This window comes from Sapajus apella, unplaced genomic scaffold (genome assembly GCF_009761245.1).
Source record: "Sapajus apella isolate SASKATOON/1434 unplaced genomic scaffold, GSC_monkey_1.0 scaffold13, whole genome shotgun sequence".
In the NCBI taxonomy this organism is placed as follows: domain Eukaryota; kingdom Metazoa; phylum Chordata; class Mammalia; order Primates; family Cebidae; genus Sapajus; species Sapajus apella.
This window is the reverse complement of record NW_022436953.1, coordinates 17,616,521-17,639,603: the sequence shown is the minus strand read 5'-3', so window position 1 is coordinate 17,639,603 and position 23,083 is coordinate 17,616,521. Positions and strand designations below refer to the sequence as shown.

At 50.6% G+C, this 23,083-nt stretch overlaps 1 protein-coding gene across 6 annotated transcripts in view; it reads left to right on the top strand.

Annotated features, from left to right (window-relative positions):
- The window catches only part of AFAP1L2 (actin filament associated protein 1 like 2), a 115,527-nt gene that overhangs the window by 65,547 nt on the left and 26,897 nt on the right, over positions 1 to 23,083 (top strand). For 3 of the 6 annotated variants that reach the window (XM_032281707.1, XM_032281706.1, XM_032281705.1), the window contains 5 exons: positions 1,648 to 1,776; positions 8,808 to 8,882; positions 10,197 to 10,291; positions 18,672 to 18,762; positions 22,244 to 22,327. In XM_032281707.1, the coding sequence (XP_032137598.1) occupies positions 1,648 to 1,776; positions 8,808 to 8,882; positions 10,197 to 10,291; positions 18,672 to 18,762; positions 22,244 to 22,327 (474 nt within the window). The remainder of the gene's footprint in view (positions 1 to 1,647; positions 1,777 to 8,807; positions 8,883 to 10,196; positions 10,292 to 18,671; positions 18,763 to 22,243; positions 22,328 to 23,083) is intronic. The other 3 variants (XM_032281710.1, XM_032281709.1, XM_032281708.1) reach the window with 1 other exon arrangement.

Sequence of the window (23,083 nt, the reverse complement as noted above, 5' to 3'; positions counted from 1 at the left end):
CATTGGTCACAGCCAGTGCAGGGAAAGGCAGACTCCTAATAGAAAACACCTGAAACCAATCGGCAGCTTCCCAGTAAGCTCTCAGGGGCAGGGCAAGTAACGCGAGATCCCAGAAGTATGCCAGTGTATAAAACGCCAAGTGACGGGGTCAATCCTCACACTTGGTTTCTCAAGTCGCCCGTGTGGCTGTGTTCCAAGCTGGACTGCTTTTTCCTTTCCTTACTGTTCTAGAGATTTTTTTTTTTTTTTTTTTCTGAGACAAAGTTTCATTCTTGTTGCCCATGTTGGAGTGCAATGGAGTGATCTCCCGGGTTCTAGCGATTCTCCTGCCTCAGCCTCCCGAGTAGCTGGGATTATAGGAGCTCGCAAAATACAATTAGCCTGGCTAATTTTGTATTTTTGTAGAGACGGGGTTTCCTCCACGTTGGTCAGGCTTGTCTCGAACTCTTGGCCTCTGATAGTGCTGGGATTACAGGTGTGAGCCACCGTGCCCAGCTAAAGCTTTTTAACACACTTTTACTTCTGCTCCAAAACTTGCCTCAGTCGAATTCTTTCTTCTGAGGAGGCAAGAACTGAGGCTGCTGCAGATCCGCATGATAACTACCACCGGCAACAGAGGGACAGGTGTGATTTAGCAGAGAAGACCAGGAAGCATGAAAGCCAGAGAAGGAAAGAGGGGTGCAGTGTCGGGGCTGTGGAGTGTGACAGTGACCATGGGTGAGGCTGCTGCAGTCTGCGGGGCTTTGGAGGCCAGGTGGGGCTTCTGAGGAACAGGTGTGGCTTTTTGTTTTGTTTTTTTGAGACGGAGTCCCAGTCTGTTGCCAAGCTGGAGTGCAGTGGCATGATCTCGGCTCACTGCAACCTCTGCCTCCCCAGTTCAAGCGATTCTCCTGCCCCAGCCTCCCGAGTACCTGGGACTACAGACATGCACCACCATGCCCGGCTAAATTTTGTATTTTTAGTAGAGACGGGGTTTCACCATGTTGGCCAGGATGGTCTTGATCTCCTGACCTCAAGATCCGCCCACCTCGTCCTCCGCAAGTGCTGGGATTACAGGTGTGAGCCACGGATCCTAGCCTCAGGGGTGGCTTTTAAACATGGACAACCTGTGAACAGATTCATACTTAAAGTCATACAGCCAAGGTGTGGCTTGGAACTATAAAACTTCAGAGCTGGAAGGAACTTAAAGCATTTGAACTAAAAGACCTAAGAAGTAATGGGCCCAAAGCCACCCAGAGAGGATCAAGATGAGACCAACCCTGATTCTAGCCGCAGCTCTAACAGCAGAGCTCAACGGCCCTCAAAACGCTTTGGAGGTAGCGCTTTCTTAGTTTCCTGGAGAGTCCTGTGAGGGCAGACGCTTGCAGTGGAGGAGATAGGAAGTTGGCGGATGAGGCCGTCATCACTCCTCCAGCACCTGGTAGGCCTGGGGCTTCAGTGGGGGCTCTTCATCTCCGAGCCAAAGGCCTGCTTGTCTCTCCCTGTAGCCCTGAAGCTGGGAATCCCACCTCCTGCCCACTCCCCCCACACGCTGCCAGACCTCACACCAAACCCTTCCTCTTGGAACCAGAGGGTTTGAGGTGTATCTTAGCTGGGCCTTTGGAGAGAGGGCAGGTGCTGTAAGTGTCTTCTGTTTTCTGTCCCTAGCCCTGGAGCAGCTGCTGACAGAGTTGGATGACTTCCTCAAGATCCTGGACCAGGAGAATCTGAGCAGCACAGCGCTGGTGAAGAAGAGCTGCCTGGCGGAGCTCCTCCGGCTTTACACCAAAAGCAGCAGTGAGTGTGGGTCCCGGGGCGGGGGGCAGAGGCCTCCTCGCAGACAAATGGCTGTGAGTCCGTGCCGGTTGCTGCAGCTAAGGGCCACAGGCTGGGCACTATAAACGACACTTATTTTCTCACACTTCTGGAGGCCAGAAGTCTAAGATCAAGGTACGAACAGGTTTGGCTTCTCTCCCTGGCGTGCTGGTGGCTGTCTTCTCCCTGTGTCCTCACATGGGTTTCCTCTGTGTCTGTGTCCCAATCTCCTCTTTTTATTTAACTTTTTTGAGGCAGAGGCTCATTCTGTCACCCAGGCTGGAGTACAGTGGTGCAATCATGGCTCACTGCAGCCTCAACCTCCTGGGCTCCCAAGTAGTTGGGACTATAGGTGCATGCCACCATGCCCAGCTTGTTTCTTTCTTTTTTTTTTTTTTTTTGGTAGAAATGGGATTTTGCCATGTTGCCCAGGCTGGTCTCGCTCCAGGCCTCAAGCCATCTGCCCTGCTTCAGTCAGGATTACAGTGCCAGGATTACAGGCTTGAGCCACCTCGCCTGGCTCTCATTTTCTGTTTTTGTTTGTTCGTTTTGAAACAGTCTTGCTCTGTCACTCAGGCTGGAGTTCAGTGGCATGATCTCCACCCACTGCTACCTCCGCCTCCCAGGTTCAAGCAATTCTCTTGCCTCAGCCTCCAGAGTAGCTGGGATTACAGAAACCTGCCACCACACCTGGCTAATTTTGTATTTTTAGTAGAGACAGGGTTTCACTGTGTTGACCAGGCTGTTCTCAAACTCCTGACCTCAGGTGATCCACCCACCTCGGCCTCCTGAAGTGCTGGGATTACAGGTGTGAGCCATTGTGCCTGGGCCCTAATCTCCTCTCTTTATAAGGGTATCAGTCATAGTGGATTAGGGCCACCCCAATGACCTTATTTTAACTTAGTTACCCCTTTGAAAACCCTATCTCCAAATTCAGTCATATTCTGACGTATACTGGGTGCTAGGATTTACTATATGAATTTTGAGGGGCCACATTTCACCACATAGCAATGGTGCAGGACTGACCCAACTTGGGCAGGAGCCCCAGAAATCTTTCACCACTTAACATAGCCCATGAGTGAGGTTTTAAACTATTTTGGAAGCACTCTTCCTTCATACTGGTTGAAAGTAGAAATGGAATAATAAACTGTAATAATAGCGGGGGCGTATTGAGCATTCCCACGAGTACATGTAATAACCCAGTTCATCTTCAAGACCTCTCTGTGAGGCTGGTGCTATCATTAGAGGGGGAAACGGAGACCTGGAGAGTTTAAATAACCTGCTCAATATGATTCAACCCAAGGGAAAACATAGTTGGAAGACTGTAAATTACAGAACCCTGAGTCCATAATTTTTCTGTCTTTTTAAAATTGAGATAGAGTTTGCGTATAATGTGCACATATGTAAAATAATTCAGTGAGTTTTGATAGTTGTTTACCCCTGGTGTCCTTATCACCCCAAACAAGATATAGAACATTTCCATCATCTAGAAAGTTCTGTCATGGCCATTCCCAGCTGCCCAACACAAGCAACCATTGTGCTGACTCTCTCCTGGCACGGATTAATATTGCCTGTGCTGGCGCTTTGTAGAAACAGATTCATATGATGTGTACCGTATTTCTGGGTTCTTCTCTGGAGATTCATCCATGCCATTGCATGTGTCTGCTGTTTGTTCCTTTTGTTGCTGAGTAGTAGTCCATCCTGTGAATAGTTCACAATCTGTTTATCCTTTCACTCATTGATGGGCACTAGGATTGTTCACAGATTTGGAGTATTACGAATGAGGCAGCTAGGAACATTCTTGAATAAGTCTTCTTGTGGATATGTGGTTTTCTTTCTAGCAAATTCAGGTTCTTTTAAGAAAGGAAAAACCTTTTGTGAAGTCCTAACAGTTGAGTTGATTTTGATGTCAGATGTTTGAGAATTGGAAGTGCTGTTTGGGGACAGTCGGGGACCATGTGAGGGCATCTAATCCATCTGCCTCTCAGCAGGGGCAGCCCACGTCCTGCCAGAGAAGGGAAGTCTCCACCTGCCCGTCATCACAGTCCAGAAATATTTCGTTGTATCCAACCTGAACTGCCAGGTTACATTTCGAGGCCTCTCCCCTCTGTTCCTTGTGGAACTAGTCTCTAGTCTCTGAATAGCAGTCATAAAGCTGAGGCATGTTGGTATATGCCCATTTACCTTCTCTTCTGGAGGAATCATCTGCCCTAGCCTCTCATCAGAGGTGTTTTCCTTCAGCCTTTGCAGCTTCCCAGGCTCCCGAAGGCTTTGTAGGGAGCGTTCACCAGCCTGCCGTCTGCCGCCGTGAGTGCTGGTCAGCAACACATCAAAGAAGTCCACCATGGGAACGCAGATGGGAAATCCACATTACAAAGCGGGAAAGTTAGAGGGGGATGACTCATTCCATGAAGGATTCATCAGTGGAATCCTTTGTAAAGCACATTCCCCAGACCACTTAGATGTGCTCTACCTTGAACATTCAATGATAAAGAGCGCTTCTGTTGGGAACTGGAAAACACCTGTTTGTGATAGGTCTGACTCATGGTTCTTGGTGCTAACCGCTCTGGCAGCGCCTCCTACATGGGGTCTCTTTTGAATTAACCTGTGATGTGGCTTCCTGTAGGATAACCCTTTTGTTCTGCCCTTGATCAGTTCTTATAAAGGTCAGGCCTTCCCCTCTCCTTGGACTCTGCAGCTTGTAGTGGGTGGGAATCTGCTGGGAACTGGTCACGGGTTCCCCAAGGTGAATCGCCTCCAGAGTGCCACCCATGCACAGCCACTCTGAGGCTTGGGGCTTGTGTTCTCAGAAGTGAAGCCCACTTGTTAGTAGCCACAGTTTAACAGAATTTCCTTTCCGGTCCTCTTTGCACCCCTTGACTGCAAAGTGGGTAGAGTCTGCAGAAGATACAATAGCAGCCAATATTTACTGTGTACTCTGTGTCCTTGTACTTAATGTAGTAAGTGACATGCATTCATTCCTCATCCCAAAGCTTATTCCCATTTTACCCACAAGGAAACCAAGCCTCTGCAAGTCACTTGCCTGAGGGCACAAGGCTTGAGGGCAGAGCCAGAGCTTGGGCCTGGGCAGGTGGACCTGACCTTATCTCCACCTGCTCTATTGCCCTGCAGTGACTTGTGTTGCATAGGACAGAATCCTAAACACACATACCACACCTGACTTTATAGCATTCTTTCCCTCGGCCTCCCAGGCCTGCCTCTATCAAAAAATTAGCTCAGCCTGTTGAGACTTGTAGGTGGAGGCAAGGTGATCATCTCTAGATAGCTGTGGTCCACACAGGCTGAACTGTTGGGCACTTGCACGCATTTTAGGCAGGATGTGTATGTGTGCATTTACACTTTACAAATGGAATTGTCTATCTGGGTTTTCTGATCTTTGATTTTTTTTTTTTCTTCTTGGTGTAACACAAATTTTCTACGCTTTTTGCTTTTTGTCTGGATGGAGAGGTCAAGGCACAAACTAGGATCTGTTTGTGGAGGGCTTGGTCCCTGGGGTCTCTTTCAGCCTTCACCAGTGAGAGCTGTGTCCCCACCCTGCCAGCCCCCACACCCGCCTCACACCCCCACCCCCACCCTCAGAGGCTCTAGGGATGTTTCAGTGGATGCCCCTGTCATAGAAAGCATGTCAATTGTTCTCTATCCAATGGTAGCAAAGAGGTTCATGTTCTTCCTCCCCCACCCCATGCCAGTTCTCTGGGAAAGACCACCCTCTGCAGACCTCCAAGCACTTCCAGCTCACCTCCCCAACACCTTCAGGCCATAGTCATTTCCTACCCCCGTGTGACCATCGGATTCAGGTCTGTCTCCCCTGCTAGACTATGGGGCTCACAAAGGCAAAGACAACATCTGTTTTGTTTTCTGCTGTACACCCAGCACTTAGTACAGTGCTGATGCTGAATGCACTTCTAGAGATAATTGAGTGAATGACAGAAAGTTCTCTAGCCCAAGGCTGCCACCTCTCAAACAGGACTGAGAAGTCTGGCCTCCCTGTCCGCAGCCTTTCTGTCTGGGACCAGGTTTACTGTACTTTTCCCACAATTGCAGAGGGTCTTGGGAGCCTCTTACTTCCCAACCTGGATAGTCCTGGATTAGCAATCCTCTGGGAATCAAAACCAAGTCAGCCTCAGCCTACAGCGCACCCAAGGTGGGCCGATGCACCCTCATGAAGTGGCCAGCCTGAGTTTTCTCTGCAATTTACAAATCGTCATTTTAGAAAGCACCAGCTCAGAATCTAACATTTAAAACAACAACATTTGTCTTTTTTTTTTGTACAGGTGTGTGAACTTAATGATATAAGAAAAATGAACACTGAACACTATTTATGTTCCAGTTCCTTTTGTGATTTTTATCAGCATTATCTGAGTATTTTGGAGCGGTTGTGGTTTGCCTCTGTTTCTGCTTTACATTATTTTATATTTAGAATTGCTGCATGCACACATTTCCATGTGTTGACAATTCATAAACTTTTTCTGCTAGTCTGAAACATGATCTTATAATTAAACTCGTGGTCTTGGATATCTTCGTAAACAGACACAGAGCTACCTTGGGTGGAGTTCAATGCTGGATGAATCCTAACGTTTAAATAGCCCTCTAATGGTAGATGTTTAAGTTATATTCTTTTTTTTAAAAAAAAATTATGCAACATTGCAATGAATGTCCTCAAATAGAACTTTCTGTAAATGCTGGAGTTTATCTGTAGGATAAATTTCTGGCAGTAGAAATGCTGGATCAAAGAATATGAACACAAAAATTTATCCTCCAAAATCATCTCTAAAATGGCCATGCCAATTTATATACTGTTCAGTAATCCCTCTCGCTTTGAGAGGTGACGTGCCGTTACATGTGTTGATGTGCCATTGTTAATGTTACCCTTTCCTATTGTTCAGCCTTTGAGTCATTTCCCATGTTTTAAGCCGTCATTTTTCGTCTTTGTTAGTTGCAGGGTTACCTTACCTTTTCAAGCCCCCTAGTACCTGAGTTTTGTACTCTTGAAAACGGAAGAGTTCGGTTGAACAGGCAATATTTCATCATGATTGTTTTCCATGCTATGCAGACAAGAAAACAGAGGCACAAGGGTTATGTGCTTTGCCTAGATTTATGCCGTATGGCAAAGCTTTGGTTGAGACCCGTCTCCTGCCTCTCCCTGCAGGGCGCTTTTCACCTGCGCCATGCTCTGGAGAAAGGACCCAGCCCCCTTTGAGTCTCAATGGATGGGAGTCTGAGTTCTGGTTCATTCCATTTGTGCCTCAGCTCCCGCCCATAAATTCTGCAGTCTCTGGCACGGGGTGGCATTGCTGACTGGTCCTGTCAGGGCAAGGCACCAAGGTGATGAACACAGGCGCTGATCACTGAGGCTGCTTCCAGCCCTCTCCTGTTCCTCTTGGCTCTCGGGGCCCTGCTCTTCAGGCCTGTCGGCTGGAGTTCGGGCGGTCTGTGGCTGTGGAACAGAGGGACGCTGAACTGCTTTGCTTCCTTTGCCAGAGGTTAGAATTGGGTCCTTTGGCTCAGTAATGCGGTCTCCAGCCACTGGAATTTATCAGCCACAAGTTTCTAGGAAATGCAAATTCAGGCTGCAGAAGAAATTCAAGAGGATTTTGACAAAGAGAAACACTGGGATGAGCTTCCTCTGAACGCTTCTGAAGAAAGGGGCCTTGGGGGATTGGAAATGGAGCAAGAGTTATGAGGCCAGCTTTTCTCTGCCCAGACAGGCATGGGAAAGGTGACTTAAACTGCACAGAAGTGATTTTAAAGGAGGGCATGGGTTGTGCCACCGCAGGGTATAATCTATAGGGAAGAGCAAGTGGCTGGTGCCTCTCCAGTTCTTACTCTTGGGATACTCACCCCTTTAAACTCAGAACTCATGTGATTTGGGTATTCCAGTCCCCCTTCACCCATCCAATGGCCCTAGAGGCCTGGGAGCTAAACTTCGAAGTCTTCAGTGTGACCTGCCTTATCTACATATCACACGGATTAACCCATTCAAGTAATTCAGACTAGAGTGAGAATGACAGAAATTTTTTTTGAGATGGAGCCGCTCTATCTCTCCCTCTCTCCCTCCCTCCCTCCCTCCTTCTCTCCTTCTCTCCCTCTCCACCCCCTCCTCCCCCACCACTGGCTGGAGTGCAATCTCAGCTCACTGCAACCTCTGCCTCCGGGATTCAAGCAATTCTCCTGCCTCAGCTTCCCAAGTAGCTGGGATTACAGACACGCGCCACCATGCCCAGCTAATTTTTGTATTTTTAGTAGAGACGGGGTTTCACCATGTTGGCCAGGATGGTCTTGATCTGCTAACCTCATGATACACCTGCCTCGGCCTCCCAAAGTGCTGGGATTACAGGCATGAGCTGCTGCGCCCAGCCGATCAGAAATATTTTACAATTTAAATGTAATGCTAGGAAGCTCAGACACATCTCTACTTGGTGGGATAGAAGGCAGATCTTTGAACTTAAGATTTCTTTTTTTCTTTCTTTTTAAGATGGAGTCTCACTCCATTCCCCAGGCTGGAGTGCAGTGGTGCAATCTCGGCTCACTGCAAACTCTGCTTCCAGGGTTCCAGTGATTCTCCTGCCTCAGTCTCCTGAGTAGCTGGGATCATAGGCACATGCCACCATGCCTGACTAACTTTTGTATTTTTAGTAGAGAAAAGGTTTCACCATGTTGGCCAGGCTGGTCTCCAACTCCTGACCTCAAGTGATCCGCCCATCTTGGCCTCTCAAAGTGCAAGATTTTTATTCCTTAAGCTATCCTCCTGTATCTTACCTGCCCCCGCACCTTCAGCCAGGCTAGAAAACTAGCAGTCAGCAACTTGTCATTTCTCTTTTGGAAATGTCAGCTCTTTCCATGTTGGACTACTCTTTCAATCCCCTGAAAATGCCGTGTGCTTTTACTGGAACGCAAACAGATGAAAAGCGCTCTGGGGGAACAGGGTATCTAGCTAGAGGCCCTTTCTCTTCATGAAGTCACACGAAGCCCCCGTCTCCTTCCTTCTGCAGGCTCTGATGAGGAGTACATTTACATGAACAAAGTGACCATCAATAAGCAACAGAATGCAGAGTCTCAAGGCAAAGGTATGTGGCTGGGATCGCTGAAGGGATGGCCGCTCCGGGAATGGGGGGAGGTCCAGGCTGGTTCTCTTCTACCTTTCCTTCCTCCCAGCCAGCACACAGACCGGCCTGGCGGAGTTATTTTTGGAAGCCACATTTTGGTTGGTGGTATTTTGGGTTGATGTATTTTGGGATGTTTCAACAGGCCACCCCCTCCTTGCCTGTTGGATAAGGAATCTGGCCCTAAAACTTTTTGACTGTTCCCAGCATCATCCCAGGAACAGGAAGTCATAATTCAGATGTTCGAAGAAAGCAGCTGTGTGTGGTGCTGATCCCACAGTTCTGCCTTTATGTCTTTTGATAGAAGTCTGTGTTGAGGAAGAGGAGAGAGAAATAAATGCTGGTGTCAGCAACTGCCTTGATAGTCAAACATCACGTTCAAAGGTGCTGTCTTTGGCGGAACGTTTTCTCTCCCGTGGGAAGGACATATGCTGTCTTCCGTGGTGCCTCACTCTTCTGCTCTGTTTTGCTCTCTGCTTTTCCCTTAAAGCCTCCAGGGAGGGGCCTGGCAGGACTCCAGGGAGGCCCAGAAGTGTGCCAAGCTGCCTCGTTACAGAAGAGGCAGGCTAAGAAGCTCCATCTCCTAACTTCCGGGCCTGTGACTTGAATGCAGAGGCTTAGAGAGGGGTGGAAACACAGCATTGCAAAGCACTCAGTCCTGTCGAAGGCTTGTCTTTGAGACATCAGCCACCAAAACCCTGAGGTCAGGCTTGCCCGAGCCTGTCTGTCCCAGGGCTGGCTGAAATGGACAGGCTCGGAAGTGTCTTCGGCACCATTCCTTCCAAGTGCACTGAGGGTTGGTGGCCTAACTTCCCCATTGTGGCTCCTTCACTTCCTGCCCCCCACCAAGCCTGGAACTTGGCAGAACTCATCCAGATGAGGTTGGCCACTCTGGCCACGGTCACTTGCCTTCCGGGTAAACTGTGGGAGGAAAGAGCCATAATCACAGGGTCCATGCGGAGAGTGGCTGAATATAGTGGCCACTAGGCAGCTCCTCTGCTGGCCGGAGCTCTGTGGCTAGACCTTTTTTTTTTTTTTTTTTTTTTGACATGGGGGGTGGGTAGAGGCTGCCAGAAATGCCAGGCACATGGCTGGGGCACTATTGTACCCTATTCTTGGAGGAAAAACAACTTCAGCTCCAGGGACCTCCTGCCTGGGTAATTAACACCTGCTCAAAAACAGCTCACGGGGTGCATGTGACCGGGCATTTCTGAGTAAGGAGACCATGTGTAAGGCCAGGCATCCCTCACCAAAGCCTTCTCCATTTGCTACCTGCAGCGCCTGAGGGACAGGGCCTGCTGCCCAATGGGGAGCCCAGCCAGCACTCCTCGGCCCCTCAGAAGAGCCTTCCAGACCTCCCACCACCCAAGATGGTAAGTGTCAGCCCAGGACCCCTGATATCCCTGATGGGAGCCCCTTGAACTTCCAGTTGTCCTCACAGGTATCCGCCCACCAAGTGTCTGGCATTTTCTAAGCAGCTACTGTGTGCAGGGACTGGGGCAAGGTGCAGGTGGGGACAGAGCAAAAGTAAATCTGCCTACAGGTGATTTGCTTGGGGCCACAGTACTCCAGACGCTGAGGGTGCTGGGTCTGGGGAGATTTGATCAGTGCCACCTGATGCTACTCGGGTTCTTTACCCAGCACCATGTGGACGGGGCTGTGAACAGCTGTGATCACCAGCCTAGGCCACAGTGACCTTTAAAAACTTTGCAAAAGCCAGATGCAGTGATGCATACCTGTAGTCCTAGCTACTCAGGAGGCCGAGGCAGGAGGATTGCTGGAGGCCAGGAATTTGAGGCTATAGTGCACTGTGATTGCACCTGTGAATAGCCACTGCCCCAACCTAGGCAACCTAGCAAGACCCCGTCTTTAAGATATAAAATGAATAAATAAATAACTAAATAATCCCCCACATTGTTCTACAGTTAAAAAGTAAAGGAAAAGTAAAAATTCATGAATCATATCTTACTGCACTTCCTGTTTGAACCTTACCAATAGTTCTCATTGAACATAGAAAAAAAATCCCGTTCCTTAGCATGACCCCAGGCCCATGATCCCGCTCAATCGTATGTCCCATCCCCTTATCCATGGTCTTCACTGGCCTCCCTTCTGCCCCTGGATTCTGTCACTATGGTCAGGGTTGCTTTAGGGACTTTGCACCTCCTGGGCCCCTATCACTTTCTTATCTCTCCAGAGTTCTTAGGGACACTTCTGATCTGGCCAAGTGAGGCATCCCTCCCCCGTCTGCACCCAGGTTGCTATCGACCCACCACCAGTTACCCACTCCGTGGCACCTGCTACTGGAACAGTGCTATGGACTGCCTCCTCTCCTGATGTCGGCTCCCCAGGACAGGGACCTTGTCTCTCATTTACTATTTTGCGTCCAGTATCTGCAGACATGGACACATGCAGGTCATACATAAATATCCATTACTTTGGATGGATGGAATTGTAAAATCATATGGATGTGAGTTCAAATCCCAGTCCTGCCTGCTACTAGCTCTTTGACCTTGAGCAAGTTATTTCAAGTCTCTGCTCCGCTATTTCCTGGTTTATATGGAAGAAATGCTCACACCTCTCTCATCCGATGGCCTTATTCAATGGGCTAAGGCTGGCAGCCCCTTAGCACTGTGTGTGGCATACTGTGCTAGTATTCAGTGAGGTAAGTGGTAGTATTTATATTTTAAGGGTAAGGAAACCTAATGTCACACAGCCTGTAAGTGACAGAGTCAGAATTTGAATCCAGGTTCTTTCCTCTGTGGGGGATAGCTGGGAGGGATCCTGAGGAGAGAGTAGGGTCTCAGCTTAGAAGGGTTTATATGGGTAGCCAGGGGGCCTGGGGTCAGCACCAGCAGGAAGCTAAGCTCCCACCGAGTGGCCATCGCCTGATCTGTGGCCTGTTGTTTCTGTAGAGGAGGTCCCAGCCTTAGAATGGCTCTGGACCGGCCCCTTCATTTGTGCCTTTCTGGGGGGCAGGGGCTACAGCTGAGGATATGACTCCGCCATGTGGGGTGGATGGGCAGTTCCAGGGTATCTGGGACAGTGTCCCATTGCATTGCCGTCCCTCGAGCTGGGTGACAGCTGGTAGGGACTTCTCATCTCAGGCTGAGTGAAGCTTGAGGTCAAGACTGATCCTGAGTCCCCGATGTCCCTGAGATGCTGACAGTGCCAGTGACTGCTACACCCTGAGCCTCAACCCCACACCATGCACATACACCATCCGCCCACCACCCATCAAGGGATGGATATTTTCATCACTGTTTTTCATGTGAAGAAACAGACTCAGAGTTAAAAACCACTGGCCAGGGTCCCTCAGTTGAGAGGTACTAGGCCGGGCTTTCATTGCAGATTCTCTGTTGTTGTTCCCAGTTCCTCCCCCAGCCTGGGCCTCCCTGACATGTGCTGCTCTCTGTAGCAGAGCAAGGGCTCAAACTGTGCTCCCTGCAGCGCTGGGCTCCCCTCACCTTCAGCCCCGGCACTTGGGGGAACAGCACAGCCCCTCTGCTGTCCCATCCATTTGCTGATGGCTTTAACCAGAGGTTTTCTGGTGTGTCCCAGGAGTTGCTTGCTGGGTGGTGGGAGTGGAAAGGTGGCTGTTCTGAGCCAGGCTGGAACTTTTCTATCCTAAATCGATCATCTGATTCTCACCAAGGTGCCTTGGGCTTTGCTAGTGGAAGTGCCATCCTCTGCCACAGCAGGAGCAGCTGCTGGTGGGTCCTCACCTGGTGGGTAGGGGCAGAGTTTCATGGGCACCGAGTCCTATATGAGCATTCTAGAAATTGTGTTTTATAGACAGCATGGACTAAGGGGCCCAGGGTCTGGGACCTGGCTGAAGCTGTGTTAATTAGGCCATGGTGAGTCCCTGTGGGCCCTGGGATTCTGGTGCTGGCTTCTGCTCCTCTGCCAGTGCCCTGTGTCTCAGACACTGAGTGTGGGGAGGGGCACCTGGTCCCCTCTAGAGGAGACTTCCTGGGTTGTCGTCTGTGACTAGGGCTTGCGTCCCTGTTTGAGAGAAACTGCTGCTGCAGCTGGGGAAAAAACTATCAGCACCTGGGAATGGCACAGTCCTCAGGTGGCGTTTCAGCCTAGCGGTAACTGTTCCTGGGGACAGCTTCCCGGCCCCAGGGAGACTTCTAGCAAAGCCAGCTGACTTGACAGAAAAAGGCAGCTCCCTCCCACTTTGTGGACTTTCTCTGCTGCGAAGGACCAGAGAGGGGTGTGGACCGCGACTCCCCTGTCTAGGTCCCTCCTGGTCTCCTGCAAGGGCCCCACCTCCACCCCAGGGGGTTCCAGATGTGGTGTGGAGATGTGGGTGGTGTCCACTGGGGATTCTCCCTGGCCTTGCACATGAGCACAAGTCCTCACTCCCTCAGGCTTCCTCTCCAGTTGAATCAGGCTGCAGCAGTCATCGCTCTTAGTTCAAGGCCCCCAGAGGAGCAGCGTCAGGACGGAGCCATGTCTGTGGCTCTGGAGGAGGAAGAGAAGAGCTAGAGCAGGGAGAGGCCGTGGCCACGAGAACCCCAGCCTGAGCCTGGTGTGCCCTGTGGCCTCTCTTGCCCAGACAGAAAACCCATCCGCTCCTCCCCCGATCCCAGAGCTTCAAGGTGCCAGGGAGGCTCATCCTGCTGAGGGTTTGGCCCCGCACAGCTGCCCGGCCCTGGGTTCCTTGTCACCTGCAGCAGCACCTGGACATCTGCCTGAGGTCCTCAGGACCCGTGGCGGGGCCAGGATCTTGCCAGGTTCGGTATGCTTGTCAGCCACAAGCCTGGATGTCCTCACACCAACCCTACGGACTCAGTAGAGAGCAGGTCTGTCCAGTGATAGGGCAGCCAGGGGTTCGGAGCGACTTCGTGGGTGTGGACAGTGACTCAGGCAGCTGTGGCCTCTCCAGGCTGCTATTGGCACAGCCAGGTGCTGTGGTCCTTGCCGGAGAAACAGATGTTTGTTTGCCACGGTTGATGGTCTGGCTAACATGGCCATCTCCACCCCACTGTCCCCCTGAGCCCTGGAAATGTACTGGCCCTGCTCTTACAGGAGCTGCTCTGTGGGGGAAGCCACCTACTCCCTCAAAGGATGTCACCATGGCTAGTCCGGGAGGCTGGGGCTGGCCTGTCCACTCACCCCCACCTGGGAGCCTTCCACAGTGTACTCTGGTGCAGGGTACTTCGAGCTGCAAGGACGCCTCAGGTCCTCTGGGCCACCCCTCATCAGCTCTTGTGTCTAGTCTAAGCCAGGGGTTGGCACACTGTAGCTCAGTAGCCAGATCTGATCTGCAGCGTCCTTTAGTAAACAGAGTTTTACTGGAACACAGCCACAGTCACTCAGTTTTATTAGTCTGTGGACTTCTGAGCCACAGTAAGCAGAGTTGAATAGTTGAGATAAGACAGAGGTCCCGATAGCCCACAAATCCCTAGAATATTTACTACTTGGCCCTTTCCTGAAAAGATTTGCAGCCCTCTGGACCTCTGGTCTGGTCAATCCTGCCAAGCCTGACTCGCTCACATAGTCCCTTCCTCTAGTCAGAAAATTATTCAGGTTTTGACGTTAAATCTCTTCTGCATCTTCATTTAATATTCACGGTCTTCCTGTAATCCCAGCACTTTGAGAGGCCGAGGCAGGCAAATCACCTGAAGTCAGGAGTTTGAGACCAGCCTGGCCAACATGGCAAAAACCTGTCTCTACTAAAAATACAAAAATTAGCCAGGCGTGGTGACATGCACCTGTAATCTCAGCTACTCAGGAGACTAAGACAGGAGAATCACTTGAAGCCGGGAGGTGAAGGTTGCAGTGAACTGAGATCATGCCACTGCATTCCAGCCTGGGTGACAGTGCAAGATTCCACCTCAAAAAAAGTATATATGTATATAATTCATAGTCTTCACCATCATAATGATGATGATAATTAAAATAATAGCCCTTTCTCCTTAACCCTGTGGGATGAGGATCTCTCTCCTTGGAGCTCTGATAATAGGTCATTGTGTCTGTTTAATCATGTGACTCATTTAACCCAGCATCCTTGAGAGCTGGGACTCCATCCTGCGGTCTCCTCTGTACCCACCCCAGAGTACATTGGTTTATCCTCCAGCAAACATATACGTAAAACTTTTCTCCCTTATTTTTACATTTAATTTTTAGGGTAGTAAAAGCTAATATGTACTGAATAGTGATAGGCACGCTTCAATCCTTTACAGCAACCCTTGTGACAGATATTTCTACTCTCCCCATTTTACGCCAAGTCCAGAGGTCAAGTGAGTTGGTCAGAGTCATACAGCGAGGGTATCCCAGTGTCAGGGTTCAAGCCTGGTTCTGGAGATCGGACTCCCCTCCTGCCCTGCACTGTCTCTCCATAGTGAGCCGTTTTCAGATTTTGCAGTGTCAACCTACAGGCAAAAAACGAAGGCCAAATACATATAAGTAGAGAGTTTATTCTGACCAAATTTGAGGGCTGCAGCCCAGGAGCACAGATTCAAGTTACCCTGAATCCACACTTCTATTGGCAGCAGTTACAAGTGGGTTTTCAAAGGAAAAAGAGGCAGTTTTTAAGTTATTCACCAGTATCTTATGTTAAAATACCATAAGCTATTGATCAGCTAAACATTGTTCTTTGTATCAGAAATTCCAGGAACCTGAAGATAATGGATGAGGCAGCTGGTGAGGAATGAAAGGCCTTTAAACAGTTGCCCCCAGGAATGGGGAGGGCAGAAAAGTACCTGAAGTCCCCTACTCCCGTCCCTCTGGGCTTGATACATTTGCACGCCTCACGCAGCTCAGATTCCTCTAAGCGATTTCTTTCTTCTCAACAGAAGCTTTGGAGATACCTCCACAGGACAGGGGGCCTCCAGTGACAGACCTGTGGTGATAGTGACCCCTGGGGAACTCCCGCAGACAGGTTCATGCCTCCCTTTGTCCCGTTTGACTTTCCAGAATCCTGACCTGGGAGCCAGATCTTGGGTGCCCAGAGCTTCTTTCCAGATTGGATCCACATCCTCATAGAGGGAAGGGTCCCAGCCCCACCTGATGGGAATGGAGCTTCTTGGAGGCTGTAGCTGGAGGCCCAGCCAGATCAGGCTGCATGAGCACTAGGGCTGGCTGGGGAGTCCTTACTGCTCCCAATAAGGACGGCTGCGAGGGCGAGAGGAGGACTCTTCCTCCGTGGACCCTGGGGAGTAGGTTGTTAGTGGACCACGGGGCAGTCTTTCACCGTCTCAGCCTTTTCTCAGGCTGCTGGCTGGCCAAGGGGACCAGGAAAGGCTGAGAGTGGAGAGACATCTCACCAGGCTAGTGCTGGCAAAGAGGGAGGCCCATGTGCTAGCAGGTACCAATGGCACCCCGTTGTCTGCTAGGGCTGGCTGCCAGGCAGGAGCCAGGGCAGAGGTGTGCTGTACACCTGGCTCCCTTCAGCAGCGTGTCTGTTGGCCCAGTACAGTGTCCGGTTTGCTTAAGAAATTGACCAAATCCTCTGATTCCTTCCTTTGCGTGGGGTGCCGCATGCCGGGGCGGGGGGCTGAAGGCTATTCCGAGCCTGCCCTGTGCCTCATATCTGCTCTGTTGGGACAGGACCAGATCTGGTGCTGGGCCCGGGCTGTGGCCTGGCCTCAGCTAACCCTCTGTGATGCCCTGTCAGGGCGATCCTCTTCTCAGCTTGCAGGACAACGGTCCAGTAGTTGGGCTCCTGTCACGTTAACCGTCCCCGCCGCCCAACCTGCGGACCCTGGGGCTATGGAGAAGCCCCAGTCAGTGATGACAATGGCCTCCTTGTATTTACTATGGGTCAGGCTCTGTGGAAACACTATCACGTCTTGTCTCATTGAATTTTCAAGACAACCCTAGTATTATTTTATAAAGAAAAGCAAGGCTCAGAGAGGCTGTCACATACCCAGAGTTAAATCTGTGAGGTCCTAAAGCCTGGATTGAAATCAAGTTACAGGAACTCTAGGGTCTATATAGACAGACTGTAGATTCTAAGTCACACAGGACTGGGCTCTGGGGACCCTGGTATCCTTGCCCTGGGGAAAGTGGAGTGGATACTCTTTCAGCCTAGGCTGAGGACTGTCCCACAGGGCCTGGGAACAGGCTGCCTGTCCTCCCACCATCTCCTGGGCCAGGACCAGGGGAGCTACCTCCATCATGGGCCCCCCACATAAACCCATTTTTCACGGCAGGAGTTTCTGGATTCCTAGCGTTATCCTCTCCCCCAAAGCACAGGGGTCCTCCTGAGCTCAGGGCTCTACATGGTCCTTCCATTGGCTGCTGCCTCCATCGTCTCCCCGCTACAACCTCCCCTATTCTATACGTCACCTGTGCTTTCACTTGGAGCCTCCTTGAAGGCCGAGGCCTTCCCTCTCATACGGAGGGCCCAGCACAAGGACTTGTCAAAATCAAGAGTGGGAGGGAGCACGTTTCCAGTTCTGCCACTTCTGTTGTGAACTCTTTATGCATATTCCCGTGGAGTTTCATGATTTGGAAAGACCGTGGGGGCTGGGCGTCGTGGCTAACGCCTATAAACCCAGCAATTTGGGAGGCCAAGGCGGGCAGTCACTTGATGTCAGGAGACCAGCCTGACCTCAACATGGTGAAACCCCATCTCTACTAAAAAGACAAAAATTAGCTGGGCATGGTGGCGTATCCCTGTAATCCATGATACTCGGGAGACTAAGGCAGGAGAATCGCTTGAACCCAGGAAGCAGAGGTTGCAGTGAGCTGAGATTGCACAACTGCACTCCAGCCTGGGCGAAGGAGTGGGACTCCGTCCAAAAAAAAAAAAAAAAAAAAACACTGGAGACCCACGTTCAAGGGTGCTTACACATTCCTGTCTCTCATAACAGTAATGCAACAGGTTGCCTCTCTTTCTCCCTCACAGTTGCTTATAAAGGTAGCTTACTGAAGCATAGCTTCATAGTCTAGTGCCGACTATGCAGGTGAAATAAGGGGGGAATGGAGAATGATTTCATGTTCTGTGCTTCTAACACAGTGCATGCGTTCTTCATTTTACTCAAATTACACGTGTTCACCTCATCCCACATAAGAAGCTCAGGGTCCTCTTTGAGACTTGGCTCAAAGATCACATCCCCTGGGCATCCTTCCTTGGTCCTAAATGTTCCTCACATCCTCCTGGTTCCCATAGAACTTTGACCTTGTCCATCATAGCACTACTGTATCACAATGCACTTGACCAGGAGCTATTACAAATTCACCAGCTGCTCAAGCTTTCTTAGGACTGACTCCTGACATTTCGGTGTGTACCTCTCAGCTAGTACATGGAAGTAATTCAGTATTTGCTGAATGAATGATTCAACTATATTATGGTAAAAGTGTGGGATTTAGAAACCTGGTCTTCTTTCTACATGTGCTATTGATTAGCCCTTGTCGTTCTAGAAAATATATTCTATTTAAAAGCCACAATAGCTATCCCAGCAGCCTAGCACTCTCTGGACCTTTAAGTGCGTGATACACCATGTACATAATGATATTTTGTGTGTATTGTAGGGGGGTTGAACCTCATTTTTCAGGGGAGAAAGCTGAGTCTTGGCAAGGTTAGACAGTGTGCCCACAGCCCTTCCACGGCTACAGACCCAACACTGTGGATGGTGACTGATGGGATTCATGATATTACATGTTCTCCCTCCCAACTTGATTAAAGTTTAAAGTCCAGCTGGGCATTTTTGTCTTCTAGACTTCACCCAAAGAGTTATTTCCAAGTTGCTCCCAGGGTACCGTATCTGCAAATGTTTGTCTTATCTGTTCATACCACAGATTCCAGAACGGAAACAGCTCACCATCCCAAAGGTGGAGTCTCCGGAGGGCTACTATGAAGAGGCTGAGCCATACGACACATCCCTCAATGGTACATCCCAGTGGCTGGGGCTTGGGAGGATGACTGACTGCTTCCCGCACAGATGTTGGTGCAGACTCACCTGGGGTAATGGATATGTTCTTCTTGGGCTGGGAAACAGAATAGCCTGGGCTGCTGTGACTGCAGAGCATGGTCCAAATTGAGAACTGGTCACAGAGCATTCAGCCTTCAGTGTGAATGGGGAGCCAAGACCCACGGCAGACCTGGCTGTCCTGCAAGGAGGAATGAGGGAGGGATGGCACGGCACAAATAGGTTGACCGCGTCTGATGTTTTCTGTGGTTCCTGACTGCAAATGGTGAGATTTCAGCACAGAAAGGTGATGAAAGAGAGGCCAAGAGGCATGAGGCTCTGGTCAGCAATGGAAGTGGCTGAGTCTGAGTGTAGTTTCCATGTTCTTTCACTGGACTCATAGTTATGGTGTTCCCACTGTGTCAGGGACGGGAGCCTAGCCATCTCAGCACTGACATTTAGTGAGAGAAGACAGACAACAAATAAACAGTGTGTGTCGGTGTTGATAAGTGTCAGGATGGAAAACAGGACAGGAGCTGGGCTTCTGCAGGACAGGGGAGTTACTTTAGATAGGGAAGGCTTCTCTGATAATGTGACTTAAACAGATTCCTGAATGACATGGTGAGTGAGTCAGGCAGAGACATCCAGGAAGAACTTTCCAGACACAGAGCACGGCATCTGCAAAAGCTCTGAGGCAAGAGAGCTCTGGGTGTGTCTGAGGAACAACAGGGAGGCCAGCCTGGCAGGAGCAGGGGAGAGTGACGGGAGAAGGGGACGCAGATGGGACTGCCAGCCACTGGAATGACTTTGGCCTTTCTCTGAATGAGGCAAGACTGCAAGCCTCCAGAGGGTTCCTTAGGGACTGGCCTAACTTAGTGCGTTAGTTTGTGCTCATGCTGCTAATAAAGGCATACCCGAGACTGGGTAACTTATAAAGGAAAGAGGCTTACTGGAACTCACAGTTCCACATGGTTGAGGAGGCCTCACAATCATGGCAGAAGACAAAGAGCACAGGGACATCTTATATGGCAGCCGGCAAGAGAGAGCGTGTACAGGGAAACTCCCCTTTGTAAAACCATCAGATGCCGTGAGACTTACTATCACGAGAGCAGCGTGGGAAAGACTCGCCTCCATGATTCAGTTACGTCCACCAGGTCCCACCCATGACACGTGGGAATTATGGAAGCTAGAATTCAGGATGAGATTTGGGTGGAGACACAGCCAAACTCTATCACTTAGGTATTGAAAAGATCACCCTGGACCCTGTGTGAGCGGTTCTGTGGGCAAGGCTCATGCTGACATCTTCTGTCCTTGGCTGGTGGTTCTCAGCCTGAGGAAGTTGGATCAAAAGTGCTCTTGGTGTGGGGATTTGATTACACAGGAAGGCCCCGAAGGTTCAGGAAGAGGTGGTTGTGACCCTCGTCTCTAGGGCAGCTGGACTGTGGTCCTCCCCTTCTGACCTGCTTCTCTTTCCTTCCTTTGTAAACAAAAGGGCTTTGAAAACATAAATCAATCAGCAGATGTAAAAGGCCAGGGCCCCTGGGGCTGGGAATGAACTAGGCCGAGGAAGGTGGTGTTGGTTCCTTAGAGAGCAGGACCGGGAATGAGACGGAACCAACCTACGTGCCCATCAACCAGTGAAGGTGTAAAGAAAATGTGGCACACACACACCACGGAATACTGTTTAGCCAGGAAAAGGAATCAAATGATGTTCTTTGCAGAAACTGGGATGGAGCTGGAGGCCATTATTCTAAGTGAAGTAATTCAGGAATAAAAATCCAAATCTCCTCTGTTCTCACTTATAAGCAGGAGCTAAGCTATGAAGACGCAAAGGCATAAGAGTGATAGGATGGACTTTTGGTACTAGCAGGGGAAGGTTGGGAGCAAGGATGAGGGATAAAAGATTACATACTCGGATGACAGGTGCAGTACCTCAGAAATCACCATTAAAGAACATATCCACCTGTACCCCAAAAACCTACTGAAATAAAAAGAACAGGACCAGGGATGAGATGGGACCAGTGACTGGGAGCAACACGGGATTCCCCTGCTCTTTCTTCACACTTACCTGTCGCCTCCTGCTGGGAACGCAGTGGGAGGCAAGCGCCTGTTTGGGCCGAGGCTATTCTGAGACCCTGGCTTTGTGGGCTCCTGGCTTTGTGGGCTCCGGCACTTAGCACTGACCCCCTGAGCGTGTGAGGTGGTGCCGACTCACCAGTCGGGCTGTGATTTCAGACCAAAGCTGAGGGTGCGGTGCTGCTGTCTGGATTCACGTTGAAGGTGGAAACAGTGACTCACCATCCTCAGGTGTGGCCGGGCCAGCAGGGGCCTGCCTCCCAGACGCGCCAGAGGTCCGGTCTGTGGGGCAGACACTCCATCTCGACACAAACAAGTGATCAGAAAGGCCAGGGCTTGTTGGTTTTGTCTCTCAACGGTGAGTTCACACTGGTGGTAGCCAGGACTAGGGGTCATCCCAAGGACAGCTTGGACACACGTGCAGAGAGGGTCAGGAAAGCTCCAAGACGGAGGAAATCCCGCTGCGAGGTGGGAGGGAGTGTAGGCCTGCCTGTCCTGCCAGGGAGCAGCCTGGGGGTGACTGGGGAGAAGCAGTCATGCTCAGCACAGAGGGAGGCCTTCACCTGCCTTACAAGCTGGCCTGGCCTCAGGTCTGGCCTGGTGGAACAGTGCGACATTCGGGTTGCAGCTGGAGGAATGGAGGTGGGGCCCCAGCCCCTTGCTATAGTTGGTTGCCATTGTGACGTGCTGACTTCCTGCAAAAGGCCATTTGCTTGGATTCTTACCTGCTCTACCAGCCCTGTCCGCACACTGCTCCCCTGGGTCATGTCCCTGTCTCTGAGCACACATGTAATGGGTGCCCCGATGGCCTGTGATGGGGAGATTGGGGTTTGCTGCTGCTTGCCAGCGATACCAGGTACTTCACTGATGGTGTCTCCCCCTGGGGTAATGCTAGTGGCTATAGCAGATAATCCAGCACTTCTGTTTCTAGTAGCACAGTGCAAACCTGTTTCTCTGTGGGTATTTCAGTGTGGAGCATTACTGGTCCTCATGTAGATCAGGTGCCCAGGCTCCTCCCATGTTAATCTCAGCCACCCTCGAGGGCCACAGGATCCTCTGCAAAGAGAGAGCAGAGAACCCCTATCTGCTTCTTAACATCGCCAGCCAGAAGTGACACATATCACTTCTGCCCACAGTGCCTTGGTGACAAGTAGTCACATGGTCATCTCTGGATGCGAAGGGCTCTGGTTCTGGGAAATGATGTCCTTGGCTGGGCAGTGGACTCACCAACAGCTCACACCTCTGATGGGCGAGCACTAACCTCTGGTGGGCTGGCAGCCAAGTTGCCGCGTCTACGCCTCTCCCTGCCTCTGCACTTGGATGTGCTCCTCTCTTCATCCTGTCTCTCTCCTCTTGCCTCTCTCTGTGCTCCTGGATGGCGTGCAGGTCACTCTGGCAGATTTCTCCCCACTGGAGTCCCCAGATGGGTGCAGGTGCCTGAAGGAGTCATTTACGCCACGATCACCTTGGGTACTGCCTGCTCCCTGAGCTGGAATGCCAGTGATTCCCTGCCTGCTGCCTGGCTCTCCTAGACGTGTGCATGCCCCGAGGGTGGCCACTGCCTGCTTGCTGTCCTCCTGCATGGGTTTGCGTGTGCATGCCGTGTGCAGTCTTCCAGGGGAGTGACTTACTTGGCTTTCCACACACCCCTGAGTGTGGTGTCAAAACACATGGCTAAAAGAACCACAGCGTGCAAGGCTGTTCTGCCCTCATTCCACAGGACACGGTAGGGTAGAGGCTACCTAGGGATGGCCGATGCGGATAGAATTATGTGAGCATCCTGCCTCATTCCTATTCACCTCCTAGAAGCCAAGTATCTGTCATACTGTTTTTGTTTTGTTTTTTGAGACAGAGTCTGGCTCTGTCGCCCAGGCTGAAGTGTAGTGGTGTGATGTTGGCTCACTGTAACCTCCACCTCCCAGGTGCAAGCGATTCTCCTGCCTCCATCTCCACCTTCCACGTAGCTGGGATTACAGGCGCACATCACCATGACCGGCTAATTTTTGTGTCTTTAGTAGAAATGGGGTTTTGCCGTATTGGCCAGGCTGGTCTTGAACACCTGGCCTCAAGTGATCTGCCCTCTTCTGCCTCCCAAAGTACTGGGATTACAGGGGTGAGCCACCATGCCTGGCCAGGAATACAATTATTAATATATTTGCTCTAAATTTCCTCCAAGCTACTCCAGGAGTATGATTTGGTGTTCTGTTTTTTTTTTTTTTTTTCTTT